The 19,530-nt window shown below is 43.0% G+C and overlaps 1 protein-coding gene across 1 annotated transcript; it reads left to right on the top strand.

Annotated features, from left to right (window-relative positions):
* The first annotated feature begins 10,414 nt into the window (after positions 1 to 10,414).
* On the top strand, positions 10,415 to 13,716 carry CCL26 (C-C motif chemokine ligand 26). The gene is made up of 3 exons (XM_026019573.2): positions 10,415 to 10,594; positions 10,683 to 10,797; positions 13,483 to 13,716. The coding sequence occupies exons 1-3, from the start codon at positions 10,522 to 10,524 to the stop codon at positions 13,577 to 13,579; spliced, it is 285 nt and encodes a 94-aa protein (XP_025875358.1). The 5' UTR covers positions 10,415 to 10,521; the 3' UTR covers positions 13,580 to 13,716.
* Positions 13,717 to 19,530: the final 5,814 nt, after the last annotated feature.

The following is a 19,530-nucleotide window of genomic DNA, read 5'->3' as shown; positions in this document are numbered from 1 at the left end:
CAACCAGCCCAGGACCATCATGACTTGGTCAGAGACTGCCAGCTTCCTATTTTCTCCCCTTTGCAACTCAGGGCCAACCAGAGAGGGCCAACAACATTCCCAAATCAATCACATAAGATGCTTGCTTCTCCATGCCAACCGCCCCCAACTGAAGAACACCTGTGCCTTCCCTTTTGTCCACCATGAGGCACCCCCAGTCCCTGGCCTGCCTGGGAGTCTCTGCCAAACAAGGGTGAGAATGGATGACTCTCTCGCTGTAGCAAGCTCTGAATAAAAATTGTGTTTGTCTTCATCTGGCTGATCTTTGTTATTTCCACAAGGAAGTTGTATAGTCTGGCCTTCACTTTCCACATCTGTAAAACGGGCATAATAGAAATGTTTATCTCATGGGTTGATTGTGAAGACTCAGTAAGGTATTAATGCATGGGAAGCATTCAGCTCAATGCCTGGTTCATAGTAGAAGCTCAATAAATATTAACTGGGGGCATGGCCAAGCCCAGATGGGAGGCGAGAAGCTGAAGCTGGTCTTGCTGGGGCCAGGGCAACTGGCTGACACTTTTTTTTAAAATTGCAGCATAAGTGACATTCAATATCTTGTTAGTTTCAGGTGTATATCAGAGTGATCTGTTTATACATTATGATATGGTCCCCACAATAAGTCTAGTTGCCATCTGTCACTGTACAAAGTTATTACAATAGTCTTGACTATTTTCCACCGCTGTATGTTACATCCTCAAGACTCATTTACTTTATAACTGGAAGTCTGTACCTCTTAGACCCCTTCACCTCTAGCTGACACTTCTGTGGCCATTCCAGCAGGCTCTGTGCTCCTGCTTCCTCCTGTCTTATTTCTCTGGTGGCCTTTAAATGTATCTGGAGAAAGAAGGCAGTAGTTGGAATGATGACCGCTGGAGCACCTGAACTGTCCACCAGAAGTCTTGTCCTGCCTTTATCTGCCCTTGCTCCAGAATGTGAACCATGGACATGGATGGCCAGTCTTTTTCTTTTTTAAGATTTATTTATTTATTTGAGAGAGAGAGAGAGAGAGAGAGAGAGAGAGTGGGGAGACAGGTAGAAGGAGAGAATCTTTAAGCAGACTCCCCGCTGAGTGCTGAGACCCATATAGGGCTCGATCCCACAACCCATAAGATCATGACCAAGGCCAAAATCAAGAGTCAGATGCTCAACCAACTGAGCCACCCATGAGCTCCAATGGATAGCCAGTCTTACCTGATGACATGATACCCTCCTGCTTGGCTTCTGGACAGGCCACCAGCATAATGATACCAAGCCACTCACACTCTTTCTCAAGCTTTCTTGGGAAAGGCATTCTGGAGATGGATATGGAGGCTGTCCTAGTTGCTAGTCAGGGAGGACTGGGTTCAGTTTGTAGCCATGTTGGGGCAAAGTTGACCTATGTTTGGGAGAGTTCCCCATCTTCAGCAAAACCTGTCATACAACTCATTAAAAGTGAGTTAAAAGCTCTTTCCTAACCACACAGCTGGTATGTCAAAAGGTTTTATCATAAACGAAGAGTGGAACAGGAAGGGAACACTTGAGTCCTTGAGGTCTTGAGGCCAAGGGGTGGGAGAAAGAAGGAGATACCTAACAGCCGTTCTCCATCTTGACTGGGCTTTCAATCAGCTGAGAAACTTTACATACAGATTCCCAGGGCCCACCTCATACATGACTCAGACTCTTGCCAGGATGCAGCCCAGAAATCTGCAGTCTTTTAAAAAGTTGCCCAAACTGGGTGTTATACTATATGTTGGAGAATTGAATTTAAATAAAATGTATGGTTGTTTGAATCTAAAAAAAAAAAAAAAAAAAAAGTTGCCCAAATCGATGTACCCACTGTGGAAAACAGTATGGAGTTCCCTCAAAGAACTAAAAATGGAACTACCATATGATCCAGCAGTTTCACCTCTGGCTATTTGTCCATAGGAAAGAAACACACTAATTCAAAAAGATGTGCATGTCCCCATGTTCACTGCAGCACTATTCATTCATACAGAAGCAACCTAAGTGTCTGTCCATCGATGGACAGATGGATAAAGAAAAGGTGATCAAATATATGCAATGGGAAATAATTCAGCCATGAGAAATCCTGCCATTTGTGACAACATGGATGGACCTTGAGGGCATCATGCAGAGTGGAGTAAGTTAGGCGGGAAGAGACAAATACTGTATGATCTCATTTATATGTGGAATTTTTTGAAAACAATGAACTCATAGATACAGAGAACAGATGGGTGGTTGCCAGACGCAGGTGAGGTGGGGTGGGTGTGTGAAATGAGTGCAGGTGGTCAAAAGGTACAGACTTCCGGGTTTTAAGATGAGTAAGTCCTAGGGATGTCCAGTACAGCCTGGGAACTGGAGTTAATGATACTATATCACATATTTGAAAGTCGCTAAGAGTGTAGATTTAAAAAGTTCTCAGTGAAAGAAAAGAATGATAACTATGGGTGGGGACCGATGTTAACTTATTGGGGTGATCATTTCACAATACATGCGTGCATCAGATCATTATGTTGTACACCTGAGACTAATACAAGGTTATATGGTCTTGGTTGCTTCTGCTTTCAGGTATCAACTCGAGTGGAAAAACAAAGACGGGGACATCATAAAGCCTTATATTTGTTCAAAGCCTTTGAACTTTCCAAGTATCACTCCTTCCTTCCATCCCCTCCCCTCCTCTTTCTTCTCACTCCCCCTGATTTTTCTTCTCTCCCCAACCAGCCAGTCGTCCTTCTGGGCTCAGCAAGGCTCCACTCATCTGCTGAGAGGACAGTGTTTCTGGACAGCCATGTGCTGATGGCTGTTCCTGCCAGCAGATCAGTTCTTCAAGGGAGGCAACTTCTCTTCTTCTCTATTCCCACTTTCTTCTTCGAAACAGACCTGCCTGGAGAGACTGGTTTGGCTGAGGGAAATGTTTTGCTGCCCAAAGTGCTGGAATCCTCTTTTAGATCTTGCAAAGTGATTGTTCCACAGAATTCCATGGCTTTGTTTCTCTGGGCTGAACCTCTCTATCTCTATATCTATTAAGAGTTATCTAACTTCCCAGAATGACAGGTCTGTCAGTTTCCAGGAAACACCATCAGAACACTTGCAGATTTCCTCCTCCTAAAGCTGTGGGGTAGACTCATGGGCTCCGCCCAAAAGGATGGTGAGAGGACCCCCTCAAATAAATGCTCAGCCTGCCTCCCTAATCCCCTCCCCCACCGCCAGCTCCCTCTCTTTTTTGGCTCCCACCCAATCCCATCTGCAGTTCTGCTGCTGCTTCTTTGCCGCTTTCAGACCATCTTTTTTTTTGGCTTCTACATTTTCCCATTTCAAGAAAAGATATCCTGTGACTAGCTTTCCCCAGAAATCTCACCATTCTTCAGGCTTTCCAATTTCTGAGCAGTGACGAGCTCTATAGAATATGCGCTTCTTGTCCGGACACTGTGGGTATGGCCCGGTCACAATAGCACCCAGTGACCCTTTCTGAGGATCACCAGGACAAACCTCCGGTAGGGTTCAGAATTACTTCTCCCAAGTAATCCTTGGTATGCTTTTATGTTTAGGACATTGTGAATCATGGGACTGATTGCATTTCTCTTTATATCAGCTCTTTGAGAGCATGCCAGCTCTTGCAGCCTTGACAGGTGCTGTACCTTATCTCTCCAGGCATTATTTGCCTTCTGCTTTGATATCCTCACTTAATTATAGGGTTGTTTTGGCTCTATGACAGAGCCTGGAGCAAGCTAACCTTGAATCCTTTTATCAGGGGAGGGGGACAGGACCCTAAGAGGTTCAGAGGCAGGAGAGGGTACAGGCATGAGACAGACCTGGCTTTGAAACCTGGCTCTGCCCCCTGTTAGCTGTGTAATAATCTTGGACAAATTTCCTCCCCTCTTGGAATCTCCGTTTTCCTGGATGGAAAGGGTTGGCATGATCAAATCTCCCTCACAGGAATAACTGTAAGACAGAAACGGAAATAAGGTTTGTCTCCTCTGATTTCAGGAAACATATTTTTCTTTGCTTGACTCCACTCTGTTTCTGTCAGACCCAAACTAGGATGGCGCCTATAGTTAGCAGGGAGCTACCCAGCTCTGGGGAAACGCTTCTACCACATGGGGCCCCCCCTCTGGCCTCTCTCTGATGTCTACTGGGACCATAGACAAAGGGTGCATTTCCAGTCACTTAACTTTGGTCTTGTCTACCATGTACCTGCAAAGCCTTGGGCAGTACCTGGGCACCTGGCGAGAACCCAGCAAACATTTGTTATATAAATGGATTCCAGACTCTGTGCCAAAAGCTTATTAGGACAAACAAGAATCCTTCTTCCTGGCTCCTTTCTGATGAATTGCAGGGGCAGGGTAAAGGTGCAAATGGAGAATAACTGGTATGTTGTCCTTCAAGGCGCAAAGATCACTTTCTTTAAAGGAAGACTCTTTCACTCCCTGGCTTCTTTTAGATTCCCTCAATGTACATTCTTGAAGCTCCCTATGCTTCTCCATCAGAGTACATGCCCCAGGTATAATTCATAATTTATTGGGTAATTGTTTTCTGCTTGATACCTATTCTCTCCTCTAGAATATACATAGTAGGGATCACATCTGTCTTGTCACCTCTGGATCTCAGCATCTAGAAAAGTGCAGAGAACCAAAAATCATCTGTTGAATGAATGACTCAATGGAGAAATGAATGGAAAGAACTCACCGTCCAAGAAGGAAGGCAGACAGGTAAGCTGATGTATGTGGAAAGTGCCATCTGCAATTCAACTCTGTACAACGTGGAGCCAGAGGACAGCCAACTGATCTAGCTCAGAAGGAAAGATGGAAGAAGGCTTCCTCGAATAGGTGACATGGGTCATCATTCTGGAGGGTGGAGGCATTGCAGACCCAGAAGAGGGAGTTCTATACCCGCCGCCCCAGCACAAGGATTTTCTCTTACAACCCATAAGTCCATATGTAGTGGATACTGGCAGGGCCCACTCCATCTCCCCTCAGCACCTACCCTTCTGTTCCCACCATTCTGTCCAGCCTCCAGCCTCCAACCACGTGTGCCTTGAGGTCCTCCACCCGAGGTCCAAGTATCCAAGGTCAGTGGCCCTGGGAGGTAGAGGGTGAATGGCCCAGCTTCCTTTGATCAGTTGCAGTGACTGTGGCTCACATCCCAGTCTCCAGAGGGATGGAGCCCTGGTTGCCGGCAGGGGTAGCCTGCTCTATTAGACACCCTTTCTTCATTGGCCGCCTTCCCTTCTCTGTCTGAGTCCTCTATACCTCTTCTGATAATTCCTGTGGTCTCCTCCAAAATATACTGTTTGTCCTCAAATCCTTGCCTCAGGATCTGCTTCTAGGAGAACCTAGTCAGCTCGGGCTGCCATAACAAAATACCACAGATGGGGGTTTTAAACAACAGGCAACTATTTCTCACAGTTCCGGAGGCTGGAAGGCCAAGATCAAGGTGACAATGGGATTGGTTTCTCCCGAGGCCTCTCTCCTTGGCTTACAGGTGGCCACTTCTTCATTAGGCCTTCAAGTGGCCTCTTCTCTTGCACACACATCCCTGGCATCTCTTCTTCTTATAAGGACACCAGTCCTATTGAATCAGGGCCCCACCCTCGACCTTAATTACGTCCTTAAAAGTCTTATCTTCAAATACATTGGGGATTAGGTGGCACAATTCAGTCTATAACGAGGGGAACTCGGCTAAGGAAAATGGACCTAGAGGGACAAGCCAGAAGAGTGACAACAAAACAGTAGTCCTGATTCTGGAAGTGTCTAGAGTAGTGGGGAATGAATATTATAGTCCACACCTTATGGGATTCAGGGTTCCGAGAGATCCATATATACATGGCAGGAGCCCAGCCATCAGGCTGAAGGGTTGGAGATATACACTTCAACCTAAGGAAGAGGCTGTAGGGAACAGGGCAGGATCCTGGATTCACTAATTTATCCACCATATCATTTCCTTCTCTTCCACTAATTTCTTGAAATATGATATGCATAATACAGAAAAGTACATAAATCCATAGAGTACAGCTCAATGGATTTTCACGAGATAAAAAGGTGCACCCAGATCAAGGAACAGAGCATATCAGCCTCCCACAGAGCTCCCCGTGGGCTGCCTTCTGCTTGCTACTCCCCAAAGGTAATCCCCATTTTGACTTCCATTAGTATAGGTTAGTTCTGCTTGTTCAGTACTTTAGGCACATGGAATCCTACAATATTTTTCTTTCATATCTGACTTCTTTTCTTCAGCATGATACCTGTAATTATAGTCTATTCTCACTGTTATACGGTACTGGATGATGTGAATAAACCACAATTTATTTTCCATTCTGCCATTGACAAATACTTGCATGGTTTCTAGTTTGGGATTATTACGAGCACTGTCTCTCGGCAAACACATATACACATTTCTGATCACTATATTCCTGGGGGTGGAATTGCTAGGTTATGGAGAACATGTACATTCAACGTTAGTAGATACTGTCCATCGTTTGCCACTCCCACCATGGTACGTTTCCAGGGGCCGTATCCTCACTGGCTCTTGGTATTTTCCATCTTTTTCATGTTAGCCATTTTGGCAGGTACGTGAGTGGTATCATATGGTGGTTTAAATTTGTATTTCTCTGAGAACTAATAGAATCAAGCCTCTTTAGTTTATCATTTGGGTTTTCTCCTTCATTAAGTGTTCAAGTTTCAGTTATTTTTCTATTATATCATTTTAAAAAATTATAGTTTCTTTTTACATTCTGAATTCCAGCCTTTTTAGAGATACACTTATTAGTTTCTTAGAGCCTCCATAACAAATTACCCTGAACTGGGTGGCTTACAACAACAGATGTTTGTCCTCTCATGGTTCTGGAGGCTGGGTGTCTGAAATCGAGGGGTTGGCAGGGCTGTGCTCCCTCTGACGGCTCTAGGGAAGAATCCTTGCTCACCTCTTCCTACTGTGTGGCGGCTCCGGGCATTCCTTGGCATTCCTGGCTTGTGTCTGCATCACACTGGTCTCTGCCTCTGTCCTCACAAGCCATTCTCCCTGAATGTTTCTGTATCCTTTCACATGGCCTTCTTATAAGGACACTGGTCACTGGATTTAGAGCTGAATGGGAAACAGCTCTTCTGTTTCATGTCTACTCACTACAATACTCTACTCTCAATACTTCACTTTGGAGACCAGATGTGAGTTTTCCTCACCCCAAGCAATTCTCAGACACCAGCAGGGTATCCTGCAATTTCACTCAATCTTGATGCTATCTACTCTTTGGCAGATAGCATCAGATCCCACAGATTAAGGGCTCAGCCCTACAAGACTGCCCCTCCTCCAGTTCAGCTGCCAATTGCAAGTCCAGGTTGTCACCTGTGCTTCTGATCTCCCAGCAGTAGATTGGAGGTTCCCGTGACTCCCTCCTCAGGATTGATAATTTGCTAGAGTGGCTCACTGAACTCAGGAAAACTAGATTTATTCACTAGATTACCAATTTATTCTAAAGGATACAACCCAGGAACAGCCTGATGGAAGAGATGCAGACAGTAAGGATGGAGAAGGGTGCTGAGCTTCCAAGCCCCTGGGTAGGGGTAAGCACGCTACCCTCCCAGCGCCTATACCTGTTCACCAAACCAGAAGCTCCCTGAACCCTGTCCTTTGGGGATTTTTTTGGAGGCTTCATTATGTGGGCATAATTAATTAAATCATTGGCCACTGGGGATTAATTTAGCCTCCAGCCCCTCTCCTCTCCCCAGAGACTGGGTGGGTGGGGCTGAGGTCCTCCAATCACTTGGCTATTTCCCCTGGTAACCAGCTCCCTCACTGTGGTTTATCTAGCGGCTTTTCAAAAATTACTATATTAACATCAACACAAGTGTGGTTGGAAGGGGCTGGATATGTGTAATAAGATGTTCTTTTCATCTTTATTGCTCTGGAGCTATTTCAAGGACAAAGGGCCAAATGTTAGAAACAAAAGATGCTCCCATTGCTCTCCCAGCTTAGAAAATCACACAGGTTTGGGGCCCCTGGGTGGCACAGTTGGTTGAGCATCCAACTCTTGGTTTCAGCTCAGGTTGTAATATCAGGGTTGTGGGATTGAACCCTGGGTCAGGCTCTGTGCTCCGAGGAGTCTGCTTAAGACTCTTTCTCCCTCTGCCCCTCACTTTCTCTCTCTCTAAAATAATTTTTTTTAAAGATTGAAAATTACAAGGTTTTGGGGGCTGTGTGCTAAGTATTGTAGACCAAATATATATTTCTTATTCTAAACCACAATGTCGCAAGAGCCCACCCCAATCCAATATGACCTCCTCTTAACTAATTACAGCTACAAAGACCTTCTTTTCCAAATTAGATCACATTCCAAAGTTCTGGGTTGACATGAATTTGGGGGAGACACTCTTTGACCTAAGATGCATTGTAAAATTCTACCCCCACCACCCTCCCGCCTTTTCACTCTCTTATTGGTGCCTTTTAATGAATAAAAGTTCCAAATTCTAACTACAGTCCAGTTAATCAACTCTTTATCAGCCCCTTGTGGTTAGTGTTTGTTGCATCCCGTTTATGAAACCTTTGGGTCCCCCTTACACTGTAGCTGTTGAAGCAGGAACTGGTGTGTGAAGGTGACCAGCAGAATGATGTGAGACAAATTGAAGGCATTGGAGGTGGGGCTTAGGCTGAAAAAAAGAATGTTCAGGGACAAACAGGTTAATGGCAACAGGTGCCATTGGGGCCCCACGCATGTCCCCTTATCATTCACTTCTGTGAGTCAAAGGCTGCTTATTGAAGACAGTTGCCCTGCCTGAGGGCTATTATCCTGATCACAGAGGATGCTCAGCCTGTTCCAAGGACAAGACAGGGATGGGGGATGGGGCCCAATGACATGCAGAGAGGTGAAGGGTTAATATTCCCACTTCCTCACCCCACAACTGGGCCAGGTTTGTTCTGCACAATTTCCCCAAGCCCCTCAGAGCTACCAAGCTTCAGCTGCCTTTGGCAGTAGCAGTAACCTGCTTGATCATCTGCCCCCATGTTGGCGCCCTTCCTTCCCTACCTCCTGTCCGCTCTCCCTGACTGGTATCTTCTGGAATTACCACTGTCACAAATTGCTTGTGCTGGGGTCCTTGTCTCAGCACCCGTTTTAGGGGAACCCAGGCTAAAACAATGATCTTCAAATCTGCCAAAACCTCAATTTGCTCATCTTCCAAGAGAAGATAAATTAGGCATGTTTTAACAGAATGGGTGAATTGGAAGAAGCAATGGAAATATAGATTTCAGCCAAATTTTTAAAAGAACCTAAAAGAATTTTGTCAAAGAGCTGTCTTAGGTTGAGACAAGGTCAACAGTGAGTTCAGAACCATAGTCAGAATAGTCTGGATGACTACAAGTGGCGGTGTGAAGGAGCTGTTTTAAAGCGTCCCAGCTAGCTCTGAAAAATTCTATAGCTCTAGATGGCTAGTGGATTTTTTTTTTTTTTTGCTCTTAACTCAAAATTTTAAAGCCCCAGGGTGCATTATCAGGGGGTGGATATGACTAAGCACAGGGTTATGAAACACAGATCTAAATGTCCCACTCTATCCCTCCCTAAGACTCTCCTGGTGAAATTCACTGCCCCATTCTAGAATACGCTTTCCCCATTTTAGTCAAATTTGGCTAAAATATAGATTACTTGGTGCCTCTCCCAAAGAGCTTGACCCAGGAGGTACGAAGCAGGAACAGGGAATATTTTTTAAAAGATTTTATTTATTTATTTGACAGAGAGAGAGAGCAAGAGAGCACAAGCAGGGGGAGAGGGAGAAGCAGGCTCCCCGCCGAGCAGGGAGCCTGATGCAAGGCTTGATCCCAGAACCTTGGGATCATGACCTGAACCAAAGGCTGATGCTTAACCAACTGAGCCACCCAGGTGCCCCGAATGGGGAATATTGTTGTGGGTGGGTTTTTTGGGGTTTTTTGTTTATTAGGCTCCGGACAGTTGTGATGTTCTGTGAGGTTTGGGACTCTCTAAACCAGATGAGGTAGCTCTAAGTGGCCCCAAGCAGCTCTGGCACTGAGAAGATAGGAACAATACTAGAGCATTGTTGTTGAACATTCATTGTCATGATTGGGCTGCTCTATTCTCACGTCCTGAGACCATACATGCCTGATCAACAGATAAGCAATGTTTAAAAAGCAAAGAAAGTTTTGGTCAAAAGCCAGAAATCAATCCTCTAAGGTATTTTGAGTCAATTCTCGAGAACCATTATTTCATTTCCACTGCTTTTCAAACAACAAAGCATTGGTTCAGACAAAAACACCAGGGCAGAAACTCCCAATGGAGTACTGGCTCCTCCCCTTATCTCAGATGACATTGTCTTTCTTTCCAATCTTCTTCTATAGGTATCAGGTTGCACCTCCACTAAAGGGTCAAAAGAACTGCTTTTGTTCTCAAACACAAACTTCTCTGGAATTCTCTTCAAGAATATCTTAGCCCTATAAAAGGGGGTCTGTCAAGTGGAGTCAAGAGGAATTTGGGAGAAGGCTGTGAAGGGCCCAGCTTGCAGCACCATGAAAAGCTTTCCTGTTGCCTTTCTTGTTCTCCTGATCTTCATCCTGAGTGTCCATCGTGGAGTTACCACACGTATGGAGCTGTCCCACTCCCTTGTTGGGTGGCCTGGGAGTAGAAGCAAAGAGCTACCTCTGAGCTCATTCCTCTCCCTGTTTTTTAGGTGGCAGTGATGTGGCCAAGTTCTGCTGCTTCCAATATAGCCACAAGATCCTTCCCTGGAAGTGGATACAATCCTATAAATTCACCAGGAGCAGCTGCTCCCAGCAGGCTGTGATGTGAGTATTTCTTGTTTGAACTTTCAGGGTCCCCACCAGTGATGTTAAGTGCCTGGGTGCTGGGAAGACCCCCACAGTGCCAAGATGAGACTCAGGATAGGACTCTGGTAACTTTAGCTGTCTCCCTGCCTTGGCCACTAATGAGTGTGACTCTGGAGCCTTAGTTTCCTAACTTCTATACTATGTGCCAAACAATATGCTAAGTGCTGGGTATAAAAGAGAAAACAGACAGCCCTCATAGACCTTACATCTAGCATAAGAATAGGGTGTTAAAGGCATTTGCACAAAATAGATAATCACAACTGTAATGAAGAGAGAGAGCAGGAGGAAATTTGTCATTGTAGGCGCTCTGGCTGAGCCTGAGGAGGAAATTGACATAAGACAGATTAACAGCAGAAAAAGCACACAAATTTTTCCATGTACAAAGGAGCCCCCATAGGAAAATGAAGACCCAAAGAAGTGGCAAAACCTAAATGCTTTAATGCTAGCTTGAACAAAAAGAGTTGATTGTGGAAATGTAACTAAAATCTGTAGGATAGACTGTATAAAGACTTACCCTAATAAGGTCTGTTTGTAAAGAATTCTCTTGGCCTTGACTTCCCATCTCTGATAATAGGAATATTCCTTTCCTCCTGGTACAGGAAGGACATTTTTCACATGGGAATTCTATCTCCTGTTTTCAAGGGAAAAAAGAGGAGGTCAGAATGCCCTTCTTGCACCTGCTGGGTTTTTTTTTTTTTAAGTGTCTTTAGCTCAAAATAATCCTTCTGCCAAATAATCCTTCTGAGACCCCCAAGGATAAGTGAGAGTGGCCCTTGTGAAGGGGTCAGGGTGGAACAAGGATGTGCTGGGCAGAGAGCAGCAGGTGTGTGGGAGGAACATGTCACTGACAAACAGACAGATAGACAGGAGCCAAGTCATGCTGAGCTTGTCAGTAGCAAGAGAGATAACACAGGACTAAATGAGATATCACATGCAAAGTATTTGGCACTGTGCCTGTACACATTTAGCAAAGCTCTCTTTAAATGCAAATACGGAGAGCATTTGGTTGCTTCTTCCAAGGACACAGGGTTTCTGAACATCAGAGAATGGTGCAGAAGGGAGGAGATGGGGCTCCAGTGGCAGACTTGAATGTCATTGTTTTGAGACAGGAACAGGGAAGAGATGCATAAGCGCCTAATTATGGAGGGGCACCCTCTGGGGCTCAGGGTGCCCTGGGTCTTCTCCTTTATGTTTTGATTTAAAGCTTTCTAGAGTTTTTAAGATGTCAACACTTAACATCTGGCAAAGAGCCCTGAGCTGGGCTCAAAGCAGTAGCTCTATCACTTACAAGCTATGTGAGCTTGGGCAAGTCAAGTTTCCTCATTTGTAAAAGGAAGGAGAGAGGCCAACATCAGTAATCAATCCCTGTATAACAGACCACCCCAAAACTTAGTGGCTTAATGCATCAATGATCATTGCTTATCTCTGTGGGACAGGACTTCCAGCAGAGGTTGGCCAAGTGGTTCTGGCCTGGCATCTCTCATGTGGGTAGAGTCAGATGGAACTGGGGTTGGAACAGCTGGCAGCATCTCTCTTCGGGGCCTCTCTGTGTGGTCTGTCTGTTGGGACAGCTTGGGCTTCCTTGTGGTGTGGTTCCCTAGAGTGGTGGCCCTCCTTACAAGGTGGTTCAAAGCTCCAGGATAAGTGTCCCTGTGAACCACGCAGAAGCTCCATAACCTTCTATGATTTAGCCTATGAGGTCACACAGCATCATTTCTGCCATTATCTTCTGGTCAACCAGTCCCTAAGACTGGCCTTGATTCAAGGCGAGGGGACACAAACCCTCATCTTTCAATGGGAGTGATGTCAGAGAAACTTGCAGCTATGCTTTCAAATGTTCCCAAAGCCCTGCATCTCCATTTTCCCATCCTTTTGGCTTTTCTCCTCAGCATGGGACCAGCCTGAGAGCCCTGTAAATACTGCTGTGCCCTGCAAGCTGCTCTAAGCTACAGCACCCAGATCTAGGCTCTCATCACATCTGAGGCTGGAGGATATTTAATGATATCAACGACAGCCCCCACACTTCATGGGTGCACAGTGTTATAAAGAATGCAGGAATCCTATATAAACAGCCATGGCAAACAACCCATGACATTGTGGTTAAGAATTGAGCAGCATGGCAGGTTTTTATCTCATGTTTTTCCATGAAGATCTGATGTGCTATAATTCCATGATTAAAAATAATAAAGACTTTTTGGGGGTGAGGCTAATGTTCTAAAATGGATGGTGGTGATATTTGCATCATCCGTGGATCTACTAAAAACTATTGAATTATAATGATACACTTTAAAAGAGTGAATTGAAAAAATAAAATAAATAAAATAAAAGAGTGAATTGCATGGCATGTGAATTATATCTCAATAAAACTGCTATGTTATAACAAAAGAATTAGAGGCATCATCCAGGTTACATGCTTTGTACTAAAGCTGTCAGAAATTATTTCCTGGGGGAGGTGGGCCTGGAAGCATGAGCTCCAGTGGAAAACTGGGCAGAGAGAAAAGCAAGGACTGGAAGAGGAAGCAGAAACTCTAACAGGTGCAGCAGGTGAGAAAAAGTGAGCAAGGGGCTGATGATCCTCCCCCCTTTCATCTCTTCAGGAAGCAGAAGTTCTCAATATTAACTGTCAGCTTCTCTTTTCCACAGATTCACTACTAAAAAAGGCCATAAAGTCTGTGCACAGCCAAAGGAAAAATGGGTGCAAAGATATATTGCTTTACTCAGAGAACAGCAGCAATCGTGAATGTTGAATTTTAAGCCCAAGGACACTTGAACCCTGTTCTTAACCCTGTTGTCCTTGGAGGAGCCTGGAGATTTTCTTCAGCAGAAGATTCTGGGCCTGAGGAAGAGGAGAGGTTTTAATAAAGATTTCCCCATTAAGATTTGACTTGTTCCTAAATATTCTTATTCAGTAAAATCTGAGTCTTCTTCAAAGCAAAGAAACGGAGTCAGTATTTTTGGCTGATTCCCTGTACCAACACTGGTTTGGGATTCTTATGTTTTTGTGCAAACAAACAAACAAACAAAAAAAGGCAAGGAAAAGTTTAACTATTTTGGTAAAATGCCCATCAAATGTTTTCACATTGTTTAGAGAGTTAGGTTTATGTTATTTGGAAAATTAAATTCTGTGCAACTCCTCATGACCTGTGGGTGCTGGGTAAATAAAATGCCTCCATATTTGGCAGTGTTTTCTTATAAGGTGTCAATCAATAAACATAAATATTGGGGTGCCAGTCGGTTAAGCATCTGACTCTTGATTTTGGCTCAGGACATGATCTCAGGATCGTGAGATTGAGCCTCAATTCAACAGGGAGTCTGTTCAAGATTCTTTCTTTCCCTCTCCCCCTGCCTCTCCCTCCTCTAAATAAATAAATAAATAGATAGATAAATAAATAAATAACATCTTAAAAGTATGTTATCTATCTACAGCTAAACTTTTACTAAACTTTCAAGTAAAAATTAAATAACAAAGCTTATGGAAAGGCAATTGAGGTTATTCTGGAATAGCAGAGAAACTGCCAACTAGAGGGAACTGTGAGCAAGTCTGGAGAACAAAGGAGGAAAGGGGGGAGCTGGGAAGGGTTGTTTGGAACAAAAGTTCATTGGAGGAAAATGAAAGCTAGAAGTGGCTGTGGCTTCTCATTGGCTGCATTTGTCCGACAGAGAAGACATCTCTTTTCTTCCTGCTGGTCTATGTGAGTGGTGGTGATGCATGAGCACTCTCCCTTCATAGCTTTCCCACTCCATTTAAAAAATTTAAGTAAGCTCCTTGCCCAATGTGGGGCTTGAACTCATCACCCTGAGATTAAGAGTCACACACTCTAGCTACTGAGCCAGCCCCATGTCCCAGCCCCTGCTCCATTTTTGATGAATGAGGGTTCCTTTATTCATTTTCACATTCCCCTGCTTTTGATCAGGATCTTTCCTCAAAATCATCACTGTTCAAAAGTCAGACTTTCTGTATTTAGTGGTTTTGTCCCTCAGTGCCAGGAAGGACCTTTTCCCAATTGTTATGTTGAATGTCAAAGAGAAAGTGTATAGCAAATGGAAGCCATTTAAGACCACGTTTGAGTAACAAGGAAGGGTAAGAGAAAGAACTCTCAGATATTTCCCATTTAAAGTCTTTATCTTATCAAGGTTGTAAATGCTTGAGATCATCTTGGACTTTGAGCCAGCTCACCCATTCGGTCTGTCATTTCTACAAAGGTTTGACAGGCAATGAGTACAAGGCTTAAAAATGATTATACAGAGATCCCTGGGTGGCGCAGCAGTTTGGTGCCTGCCTTTGGCCCAGGGCGCGATCCTGGAGACCCGGGATCGAATCCCATGTTGGGCTTCCGGTGCATGGAGCCTGCTTCTCCCTCTGTCTCTGCCTCTCTCTCTCTGATGACTACCATAAATAAATTTTTAAAAAATGATTATACAAAACAAAGAGCAGAATAATAAACCCAGTTATATAATGGTCCTAAACCAGGAGCCCAAACCTGAAGGTAATCAGCTAAATAGATCAGAAGACACAGGGTCGGTTAGGCCAGGTTTTCCCCTAGCCTGAAATAAAAAAACTGTTCTAAATTCCAGAGGTTGGGGCACCTGGATAACTCAGTTACATGCCTGACCCCTGATTTCAGCTCAGGTCATGATCTCAGGATCCTGAGATCAAGTCCTGTGTCTACTGGGCATGAAGCTTGCTTCAATTCTCTCTCTCCCCCTCTGCCTCACCCCCACTCCCACCCCCAGGCTTGCACTCTTAATTAATTAATTTATTAATTCCAGAGGTTCTCCCCCTTAGCAATGGCCTGGGAGATACAGATGATGGTGTTATTTTTCCAACCCAATGCCAGTTAGGGAAACAAAGGGAAGAAAAAAAGGATTTCATGTTTAATCCAATTAAAATTAGAAATCTTATTTTGGAGAGTCATGGCCAGATATTTGGGGAAACTAGAAGAATTTGGTGTCCAGTACAATTTATAGGTCTATCACAAAACCTCAGAGACAATAGAATTAGAATCTTTTTTTTTTTTTAAAGACTTTATTTATTCATGAGAGAGAGAGAGAGAGGAGCAGGCTCCATGCAGGGAGCCTGACGTGGGACTCGATCCCAGGCCTTGAGGATCAGGCCCTGGGCTGAAGGCAGGCGCTAAACGGCTGAGCCACCAGGGATGCCCGGATTAGAATCTAATATTGAGAGATCCCTGGGTGGCGCAGCGGTTTGGCGCCTGCCTTTGGCCCAGGGCGCGGTCCTGGAGAGATGGAGTCCCGCGTCGGGCTCCTGGTGCATGGAGCCTGCTTCTCCCTCTGCCTGTGTCTCTGCCTCTCTCTCATCTCTCTCTGTGTGACTATCATAAATTAAAAAAAAATAAGTAAGAATCTAATATTGACAATGGTGCAAATGTAATTTTTCTCTCTGCAATTATCCCCATTATTTTCTTCAAAGATAATCACAGTGAAATTTTGCATTCAATATGACCTGGTTATTTACATAAGTGTAACAAGAACAGCGATTGACCATATAAACTCTCATAAGACTGCTTTACTGAAACTTTTATAAGGAATCTCAGATTGAGCTTTTAAAAGCCTCTGACGCCAGGACTTTATTGGCTACATAGAAGGCTATTTTAATCCCTTAAAATTGTCTGTTCATACCTGAATCTATGCACATCTCTCTTCAATATGACAATCCTGTTAAAGTCTTGGTAATATAGCCAATTTTTTAAAAGATTTATTTATTTATTTATGATAGACATCGAGAGAGAGAGAGAGGCAGAGACACAGGCAGAGGGAAAAGCAGGCTCCATGTTGGGAGCCGGACTGGATCCCGGGACTCCAGGATGGTGCCCTGGGCCAAAGGCAGGCGCGAAACCACTGAGCCACCAAGGGATCCCCTATAGCCAATATTTTAAATTGTGTTCAGTTTCAAGGAGAACAGATATTAATTGATCTTTTTTTTTTTTTTGATATTAATTGATCTTATGCAAATAACTAATTATATTGCCACGAGAAAACAAACTAAAGAGTTTCCAAATTCTGGAGAGATCAGGTAGGGCAAGAAAGACAAATGTTTCATCTTGGTTTACAAAGGCACATTTTACTAATTGACATAAAACATAGCTAACATTTTAAACAAAAAGACATAGACATTCTAATCACTCTTGTCAGTTCATTCAGTCCCATGTTATTGATTTTTGCTCTCTTTGAATCCAGGTTTCCCATTAGTTCTGGAAATTCTTACCTAATATGGTTCAATTTTATGATCTCAAAGTTATGATAAATCTGCTTTGTCAGAGCTCTTTCCATGAATCTCTTTGAAGATGAATCACATTTGTAGGTATACTTTTGCAAAAATCATCAGAGTAAAACAATAACTGGAAATTACCAAAGACTTAGAAATGTCCATTATTTTTTTAATAATGTTTTTAAATTTTATTTATTTAAGTAATCTCTGCACCCAGTGTAGGGCTGGAACTCACAACCCTGAGATCAAGAGTCAGATACTCTTCTGACTGAGCCAGCCAGATGCCTCTAGAAGTGTCCATTATTAATGATCTGATAAGAATTCATTGCAATGGAATTGACAAGGAAACGTGGTTATTTCAATAACATACAATTTTTTACAATATTAAAGGAGTTAGGACTGGTAACATTATGCTAGGATATATCAGATTTCCCGTAATTTCATATATTTTCTAGAATATTTATATTAATAACATTCACATATACAATATAACCTAAGAAGGTTTTTCATTATCTATGTAACAATGCTTCCCGTGTAATTTAACATATAAAATACACCCAATTAGTTTAATACCTCCATTTTTATAAGGAATAGAACAAATCCTTTGAGGTGTTTCAGAGGCCCTCTGGAAAAATTCCAAAGACTATATTTAGGATTTTATTTGGGGAAATTTGTCAAAAATATCAAGAGGTTTTGAAACACCAGGTCAAATAGTATCATAGGTCACTACAAAACAATACTTAGTTAACCATTTAACTGTGGTGACAATAGATGTTAAAGGCAAATATAGAAAGTCACATAGTTCAGGGCACCTGGATGGCTTGGTTGGTTAAGCATCCATTTCTTAATTTCAGCTCAGGTCATGATCTCAAGGTCTTGAGATCAAGCCTCACATTGGACTCTGTGCTGGGTGTGGAGCTTGCTTAAGATTCTCTCCCTCTGGGCAGCCTGGGTGGCTCAGCGGTTTAGCGCCTCCTTCCAGCCAGGGTGTGATCCTGGAGACCAGGGATCAGGTCCCATGTCCAGCTCTCTACATGAAGCCTGCTTCTCCCTCTGCCTCTCTCTGTGTGTGTATGTCTCTCATGAATAAATAAAATCTTAAAAAAAAATTATCTCCCTCTGCTCCTTCCCCTACTCTTGCACTTTTTTTCTCTCTCTCAAATAAATAAATTAATCTTTAAAAAAAGAAAGTCATAGAGTTCAGAGCAAAAACTTCTCTTTTAATATGTAGAAAACTTAGTTTGCTTAAGAAATAAGAATATGATAAAGACAGCAAACAGGAAATTATTTTGATGAAACAGTCTTTTTTAAAAATCAGATTACTTCAAAAGGTAAAGAAAAGCCTTTTATAATATCTTACTAAAAGCAGACCAATAATCCAAGAAAACTTTATCCTTTCAGATAATAAAAGAAAATTAAGATTTACTTTTACATAGGTCCAGTATTGATATTAAAGCTTATTTTTAAAACCCTTCTTACAAATTTATTTAATCTTATCTAGCTTGATCATACATAAAAATCTTTTCCCAAGATTCCTTTTCCACAAACTTCTACAACTTACTGTTTATTTTAGTTTGTCCCTTTTCTCTTTTCCTTTAAAATAATCAGCGATACTTTAAGACAAAATCATTTTTATTTCCTTCAACAAAAATGCATCTCCATACCTCATACCTTTTTTTTTTTCTTTCTTTTTTAAAAAAAGATTCTCTTTCTTTCTGTGACAGAGAAAGAGAGAGAGCACGAGTGAGGGGAGGGGCAGAGGGAGAAGGACAAGTAGACTCCCTGCAGAGCATGGAGCCTGATGAGGGCTGATCCCAGGACTCTGAGATCATGACCTGAGCCAAAACCAAGAGTCAGATGAGCTACCCAGGTATCCCATACCTCAGACCTTTTCTAACAACACCAAAAAAATCCTACTTTCCTGGCATACAGAACGGTTTCCCTTACTATTTCTAGTAGTTTCATTACATATGTAATCAGAATTCTTGACTCTGAAATCTGAATTTCTAGTGAAAACTAAATAAGTATTGTGAACTATCCATTACACCAGTATTTTCTGGGTCAGCAATTTTATGAATACATTTCATAACATCTAGAGACATATACTTCCTCATAGACAAGTTTTCTTTTTCTTTTTTTTTTTTTAATTTTTATTTACTTATGATAGTCTCAGAGAGATAGAGAGGCAGAGACACAGGCAGAGGGAGAAGCAGGCTCCATGCACCGGGAGCCCGACGTGGGATTCGATCCCGGGTCTCCAGGATCGCGCCCTGGGCCAAAGGCAGGCGCCAAACCGCTGCGCCACCCAGGGATCCCTAGACAAGTTTTCAATGTGGTGTGAAATGTATTTACTGATAGTTTCTCTGTAATAATAAGCAAGAAATGGGTAGAAATATGTACAGTAATTAGTGTTTCATTATTCCATCTTATTCAGAAATTATCTGGATATTCAATGAATTTAA

This window comes from Vulpes vulpes, chromosome 3, assembly GCF_048418805.1.
Source record: "Vulpes vulpes isolate BD-2025 chromosome 3, VulVul3, whole genome shotgun sequence".
NCBI classification, from domain to species: Eukaryota; Metazoa; Chordata; class Mammalia; order Carnivora; family Canidae; genus Vulpes; species Vulpes vulpes.
Note: the sequence above shows the minus strand (reverse complement) of the source record. Positions and strands in the feature narration are given on the sequence as shown.